Source organism: Polistes dominula, unplaced genomic scaffold (assembly GCF_049000335.1).
Source record: "Polistes dominula isolate Pdom_NZ unplaced genomic scaffold, Pdom_raw_medaka contig_82, whole genome shotgun sequence".
In the NCBI taxonomy this organism is placed as follows: Eukaryota; Metazoa; Arthropoda; class Insecta; order Hymenoptera; family Vespidae; genus Polistes; species Polistes dominula.
Genome location: NW_028301046.1, coordinates 2,952,090 through 2,960,000, shown reverse-complemented (window position 1 = coordinate 2,960,000; position 7,911 = coordinate 2,952,090). Strand labels below are relative to the sequence as shown.

General features: G+C 41.0%; 1 protein-coding gene across 2 annotated transcripts; it reads left to right on the top strand.

Annotated features, from left to right (window-relative positions):
* Positions 1-5,160: 5,160 nt before the first annotated feature.
* Positions 5,161-7,469, top strand: LOC149031628 (uncharacterized). Of its 2 annotated transcripts, XM_089175183.1 has the most exons (4): positions 5,161-5,472; positions 5,584-6,382; positions 6,452-6,877; positions 7,228-7,469. In XM_089175183.1, the coding sequence occupies exons 2-3, from the start codon at positions 6,235-6,237 to the stop codon at positions 6,874-6,876; spliced, it is 573 nt and encodes a 190-aa protein (XP_089031309.1). In that variant the 5' UTR covers positions 5,161-5,472; positions 5,584-6,234; the 3' UTR covers position 6,877; positions 7,228-7,469. The 2 variants fall into 2 exon arrangements, with proteins under 2 accessions (XP_089031309.1, XP_089031308.1); XM_089175182.1 differs by having other exon boundaries at positions 5,161-6,382.
* Positions 7,470-7,911: the final 442 nt, after the last annotated feature.

The window sequence follows — 7,911 nt, the reverse complement described above, 5'->3', positions numbered from 1 at the left end:
AGAGGGTAGGCGAGAATCAAGAGGAAAAGGAGACAACAAAAAAAGAAAGAAGAGGACGAAGAAGAAAGAAAAAAAGGATAAACAGGAAACAAGAATATCCGTCCGGTTAACGAAGGGGGTTGTTAGATAAAAAAAACATGGCGTCCCACGTTGACGAGACGAATTTCTGACTAACAACATCTCACGAAAAATCGTGTTCGATATGAACAAAGTTTAACGTCAACGTTGAAAAGAGTTAGAGGCGGATGTGGTGGTGGTAGTGGTATTAACAGTATGACGTCCGGTGGCTCAACGTTGGTGTCATTCAGAAATTATCGCGCAAGCGCAATATAGTGTTAACAGTAGTATAGTGACTTTGTCGAGATCGACAACCAATAGATGATGATTTAGTTTTACAAATACGAGTTAAGGGTAGAATCTTAGAATTCTCTTTCTCCTTTGATGCCAACGAACAATATCAACAACAACGACAACGACAACGACAACAGCAACAGCAACAGCAGCTCCCTCTTCTCGCAGAAGGTTCTTCTTCTTCTTCTTCTCAGCACCCTCCTCTCCTTGTCCTCATAGTCGACGAGCAAAACCCAGGCGAGTGATTAAAACGCCAGTGGATAGCGGCGGTCCGAGCGCGTCTCGAGGGTTAATTAAAACCTCTCTAATTATTTATAAACAGTCGTTTCTTTTCCCCGCGCGATAATAAACGCGTAACATCGCCGAGAAGGGAGTAAAAGAGAGGATATAGAGAGAGAGAGAAAGATAGAAAGAGAAAAGGAGATGAAAGTCGGGATTGGTTGAGGGATTCCCTTGGAGTCTTCCGATTGGTCCAGGCATATAACCTTCTCTCCCTCTTGTTTTCTCTCTCCTTCTTTCCTTCAGGAAACTCCGCGCGGACTCGATTCTTCCATCTTTCTTTCCCCTCTCCTTTTGGTTCGGCGTCCTCTTTCTTCCTCGTAAAGGCCAACACCGGTTCCTACGTATTACTACTAGTCCTCTCTTTCTCTTTCTCTCTCTCTCTTTCTCTCTCGAGTTCTCTCGTTCAACGTCCGCCCTCTCTTTCCCTTTTCTCGCGCTCGAGCTCGGTCTACCAGCGCGTAATCTGTAAATCCTCGAGCGTGGAGAGAGAACGTAGAAGTCCGGTAAGTTGCTCGAACGGAATCCTCCAGGTCCCTCTCGCTCACTCTTTACCACCACACCACCACTCATGTTGTACCTTCTTCTTCTTCTTTTTCTTTTTCTTCTTCTTCTTTCACCGATGTTAGGGGGCAGGGTGCGGAGAGGGGCCTCTTCCTCTCTCTGGTTCGTGCGCACTTTTCACTCCGGGCTCCTCTGGTGCCCACTCGAGGAAGATGAAGAAGGAAGCGAAAAGGGGGATTTCTTTCAGCGCCGATAAAAGCTTCGCCTCGCTGCCCAATATTGATTCGCGCTCTAATCTGCGGAGAGGCCCTTCGTTCGTTCGTTCGTTCATTCTTTCTTTACTCTTTCACTCTCTTTTCCTCTAGCCCCTTCTCTTTTACTCCTTTTTAAACTTCATCTCCCACAACGTCTCCTTGTCGTCGATCTCGTCGTCGTCGTCGTCGTCGTTCTCCTCCTCCTACTCCTCCTCCATCACTTCCAACTTCGTCTCGTCGTCGTTGTCATAGTAGTAGTAGTAGTAGTAGTAGTAGTAGTAGTAGTAGTAGTAGTAGTAGTCGTTTCCGTCGTTCTCCAGCTCGTTGCCGAGAAAATAAACCGCTGATACCCTCGGTGGTGGTATAAGTAATAACTTTGGTCAAGGCGTAAGAAAGACGATATCGAAAAGACGGCATCTGCCGCGAGATATACTACACCTACGTAATTCGGTAGTTATCGACCAAAAATGGGGGAAAAATATATCGACCATTTTTTATCTATACTCACAATGATTTTTTTTTATTTTTATCAAATTCAACTCGACGAGTTTACAAACGATTCATTTCTATATTATACAAATCCATTTCATTTCCCCTTACTCAAGAAAAGATGTGCTATTCGATCTATAAGAAGAAGGAATTACATTGATAATGTTCGAGTTATAAAACATAAGGTAGGACGAACCATGTCACTGAATCGTTCTAAGCGGTCAACGGTAACAAATTGTATGGTCCAATTGAATAATCCAAGGAGGGTCGTGTTTCTTGCGTGGCAGACTCGTTGCTCGTAACTCAGGCGGTAATACAAATTTAAGGAAACACCCGGCGTGAGACCGAGAAAGGCAAAAGGAAAAATTGTCGAGGTGAGGTTGAGGTTACACTCGGTAAGGAAAGGAAAAAGGACGAGCTAAAGGAGAGACCAGAGTAAGAAATGGACGAGGTAGAAAGGAAGGAAGGAAGGAAGGAAGGAAAGAGAATAGGAAAGGATCGCGCGCTACTACGGTGATGGTGGCGACGGCAGCAATGAAAAATAATGGCGTAGTACCGCCCTCGTCGTTCTTCATCCTCCCTCTTACATTTTACCCATTCGTAGAGTAAGAAGGAAAAGCCGGAAAAGAGCAAAAGAAGAGAAGAGAAGAAAAGAACCGAGCAACTCTCTCGCACCCTTTAATCTTCGCCTTAAGCCACGAGCCGTTTCGCGCATTTAGCGCCAAATGAAAAATTCATTTCTACAAAGGTGACAGGGAGAAGTTCTCTTTCCTTCTCTTCTTCTTTCTCTACCCCTCACACCCCACCAACTTTTTCCAACCGCTGCTTCTTAATGCCCCAACCACACCGTCACGGAATTCATTACGAGAGTGTCTCCGTTACGGCATTCTCGTTCCGCAACGATTTACCGGTGCTAATGGCAACCATGCAAAATCGAACATTTTCCTCGCGATTTTACGTCTCTCGCCCGCAAGAAGTAATACGCGTTAAATACGTTCCAATTGGAAACGGTGATGGTAGACGAAACTTTCCGTTTCTCTCATTTTCTCCCTTTATGGATCCACATACGAGAAATTCCTACTACCTACCAACCAACCTACCTACCTCTTAGAATCAAGTTCTTCGAAGATACGAAGAGAAACTAATGCATCCTTGAAAGCCGAGCAACGCGTTACGATCGGGCGAATAGTATAAGAGGAACACTCGAAGGAAAAATACGTTTTATCTCGACGTTCTCGTATAAACGAATCGACTCGGTTAAAAGAAATATTATTCGATAAAAAGAGAATTTCTATGAGACTACAACTACTACAACGACGACGACGTCGACGATGACGGCAACGATGTCAAAGAAGTAGAATTTTAATGCGAACGTTTGCGAAGTGGATCGATCGAGATGATAAATCCCGGTAAAACGGTCCAAGGATTAACCCCCTTCTTTTGCTTCTTCTCCTCCTCCTCCTCCTCCTCCTCCTTCTCCTCCTCCTCCTTTTTCTTCTCATCGTCGTCGTAGTCGTCGTCGTTTCCCGACGGTGGCAGGCAGCGCGTTTAAGGATGCCAATTGAATTAACTCCTCGTTCTTACGAGATACCACGACCGGATAGCCTTTTCTCTTTGTCACAATTAAGCGATATTTACATAGCGTGAGATCCCACAAACGACGGGTGTGCCAGCAGCACCAGCACCTCCACCATCACCATCACCATCACCATCACTAGCAGCAGCAACAAATGCAACACTAGCAACCTCGACTACTTATACTTTTTTCTACGAGACTTTCTCGTTTTACGTAAGCACCGAGCATGCTAAATTATCTCCAACGCGCATTACATTTGCTGGCGTTGGTGCGACGATTTATCAGTCGTGCGATTGGATTACTATATTTTCTCTCTGAAGTAGCACGCACACACATACACACACACACACACACACACACACACACTTCTCATACTCACGCAAGTAACATGCGATTTGCATGCAAAGCGGCGATCAAGCGTCTATCGTATAATGCATACACATACCTGTGTACATACGTATGTATCTAAGTATAACGCGTTGTCATTAATATGAAAGCCTGTAAATCGATTTGCCGTTTGCGACCATTTTTTTCCCCCCTTGCATTTTTTTCAAAACTCGCGTAGAAAAGAAAAAGGAATCACAGGAATAAATATGCTTGATGTCTTTACCTTTTTTAAAATGCATCATTCTGCTTGCTAGGTCGTTAATTCGATCGGTACGGTGCTTCGTTTATCGCGTACCATCCTCTTCATAACTGTCTTCCCATTTTACGTAATTATAACCGTCTGAAAGAGGAGGACAGATTCGAGAAGCATCTTTCTCACGACCGGCAGGAGTAGGAGGAGTAACAGCTCCTACCTTTATCCTTAATCACTTTTCTTTTCCTCTTTTTTTTTTTTTTTTTTTCTTATCTTTATTCAACCCGGAAGAAGAAGAATCTATTTGAGAAAAGGGCTGAGGGGTAATTTTGAAAATCACAACATCAACAAATGAGAAACACGGTGGTCGAGCTAGGCTAATGTTTTTTTTTTTTTCTATGTATGCGTAAGGATAGTAGTTGCATGTGGATGTATGATTTCGTCGTGTGTGGCAAATGTGAAAGAAACTTTAACGAGCGTGTAAGAAAAGGTAAAATAATTAATATCGGCTACGCGGTTGTACTCCACCTTAAAGGTTTTACCATCCCTCTCTCACTCTCTCTCTCTCTCCCTCTCTCTCTCTCTCTCTACTATCTCAACCCTCCTTTCTCGATCGTGTTGTCTTATGCAGATGCAACCGAAGCGCATTAGTGGCAGGTACGTACAAACTTGCCCACGCCACGCAGAGCTACCTTCGCGCGTGCATATGGCTTTAATGGATGTAGTACATAACCACCGACGAGAGGGTGTATCGATGCCACACCGTTTGCCTATCTATATACGTCCTCGCCGTTTAATCTCTAATAATTCCACGAGCAAAGCGAACGAGCAAGCAAACGTGGGAGAGAGGGAGATAGCGATAGAAACGTTATGCAAAACGACTTCTCGCCGATCCGCCCCTACTTCGAACAAAACCGATCTCAACCTTCAACGATCGAAACGTTCTCTTATAATCTCATCTTCATTTATTTTATATTTTATATATTATATTATTATTTGATATTTTCTTTTTATTTGAATGTCACGCTCATCAATACCACCGCTATTCTTTGTGATACGTGGTACATTACGTGATACTTGGAAAAAAGAAAAAAGTATCTTAAGGGTTCATTCTGGTTTATAATTTTGAAAAAATTAATTTTTTTTTTTTGCATTTTTCGAAAGTAGACATATGTAGAATTATCATACAAAAATTTTAGAACGATCCGAACAGTCTAAGTATATTATTTTGCGACTCAAACACAGAGACATTACAGAGAGAGGAGACAAACCATAAACGGTTGTTTAAGTGGAAATGTCTCTGCATATTATTCAGAGTGGTGTAGGAAAACAAAACTAGTATTCAGTTTTTTTCGCTATATTCTTTTTTTTGGAAAGGAAAACTCTATGCAGAGACTAAAAGGAAAGTTTAGGAGGGCTACTTGGTATTGGTGTGCATGGTATAAATATGTTTTGCAATCTTATAGACCTCGGAAAAGGTTTAAGTATCTCTGCATATTATGGAATCGTTGACTCTATACTAATCGCGGTCAATGCTGTTTTTAATGTAGTGTCGCATAAAGCCGTCACCGAAGAGCAACTCGAAAACAAGAAACGAGGAGAACCAGAGGATATTCTGTCTGTTTCTGGCGACGGCTCTTGGGCCAAAAGAGGATTCTCTTCGTTGATTGGAATAGTTTCTCTAATTTTAAAATATAGTGGAAAAATTGTCGACGTTTCTATAAGGTCAACTTACTGTAAGGGATGTGAGATGTGGAAAAAAAAAGTGAAGGAAATAAACTATCTTGCCTGGTACGAACAGCATAAAACGCATTGTACGATAAACCATGAAGGTAGTGCCGGGAAGATGGAGGTTGATGGTATCGTGGAGATGTTTCTTCGATCACTCAAGAAGTTCTCCGTAAAATATGGTTTTTATATCGGCGATGGCGACACGAAAACTTTTCAAATGTTGCTAAATGTTTTTCCCTACGGCGAAGATTTTGTTATCAAAAAATTAGTGTGTTTTACATGTTGCCAAACGAGTTTTCAACCGTGCTAATGAAGCACGAAAAGCACTGATTCAAAAGAAAAAAGCTTTGAAACAAGCGGAAGCCAAGAAACCTGCTGCAAAAAAAGGACCGAAGAAAGTTGTAAAAAAGAAAAAAGTTATTAAAAAAAGTGTTCCAGTGATTAAAACTCAACGATTGACTATAAAGTTGATGAAGGAATTGTCAACTAACTATGGGTTAGCTGTTCAAAGAAATAAAAATTCAATTGAGAACATGAGAAAGGAAATTTGGGCGGGGTACTATCACAAAATTTCTACTGATGATGACCCGCAACATACATACTGTTCTAGCAACTGGTGTAAGTATCGTAAAGTTGAGGCAGCTAAAACCCTTGATACTTATAAACATCCTCCTCCTTTCGCTAAAGATGTCCAAGAAGTATTAAAGCCAGTGTACGAAGACCTGACAAAACCAGAATTGCTTGAAAGATATTTAGGTGGCAACACTCAAAATAATAATGAGTGCTTCAACAAATGCGTTTGGGCTATGGTGCCTAAACATCTATTTAATGGTAAAAAAATTGTTGAAATAGCTTGTCAATTGGCAGCTTGTATATTTAACGAAGGTTTTGATCCAATACTAAAAATAATGCACGTTTTGGAGATAAAACTTGGCCCTATCGCAGTCAATTACGCTAGTCACCGCGACAACACGCGTGTGCGTTCAGCCAATCGTTTGAGCGGAGAATCTTTAAAAGAGGCCAGGACACAACGAAAAAAGGTTAGAGTTGAAGAAAATGAGTATTTTGAAGAAGCAGAAGGCATACTGTATGGTGCAGGCATCGCAGAATAAGGTAGAGTCAGACTTTTTAAAAATTTGTCAAAAGAAACTTTAAACGCGTTTTTCTCGAAACAACGTTTTTTCGGTTGGCGGGCATGATATCTCTGAAATTACTCAACCGATCCTTCTGAAATTTTAACCACATACTCTACACATGAATGGCTATCTCGCATGCTACAACCAAGTCAAAATATTAATTTTTACTATTTTTTTTTTACAAAAAACTGCGAAAAAAATCAACGATTTTTTTTTTTTCGAAAAATGGCTGTCATTTTGTTTTGCTTTCATAAAAATTGATAGTTTTAGCATACCCGATAGCCATTGTCATACTAAATTTAAAACCGTTTAATTTTTTTGTTTTAGACCACCCGTTCTCAAATTTCGATGCCCGCCAACAGCATACCTTTTTTTGACGGGTTCACGTTTGTCAGCCATTTTTGATGTCAAAAAACGTTAAAAACAATAAAAAAAAATTTTTTTCTTGTACTTCTAGAGTGTATTTATCATACCCAACAACTTTCATATGTATATGTATTCTACAAAGCCTAAAAAAAAATCGTGAAAATAGCCTTTTTTTTCGGCGTAGAAACCAGAATGAACCCTTAACGTAGCACGAAATTCGAACGTTTATCTTGTCTCGTTTCTTATTTCAATCCTATTAATTCCATTGGGGAACGGCAACTACGGTGGCGGCGGCGGCATCGTTAATGAATTCGCAGGAGTGATGTAAAGCGCGATTGAAGTTGGTAAGTTATGTAAAGTAATAAATTTTACAAGACGGCTATAGTGACATGATTATTACACACTACGTACCGCGTACAGTAAGGAAAAAGAATTGTTATCGTTTTTACGATCGGTAATAAGATTAAAAAAGAAAAGGTAAGATTCATTGAACGTATGTCGTTTCAGGGAGGACCGAGAAAAGGATAATCGAGGACCCCCTTAAATGGATTTGAACGAGTATCGATGATAATGTATATGGAGTAACTAATTATTAGTAGCCGACTTGGTCATTTAATTGGCCCCAACCACTCTCCCTGTGACCTT

Bases quoted from the DNA above. Each gene is read 5' to 3' on its own strand.
- LOC149031628 (XM_089175183.1), top strand. From the start codon at position 6,235: ATGAAGGAATTGTCAACTAACTATGGGTTAGCTGTTCAAAGAAATAAA. The intron at 6,383-6,451 runs GTAAGTATCGTA...CTTTCGCTAAAG, and splicing joins ATACTGTTCTAGCAACTGGT to ATGTCCAAGAAGTATTAAAG.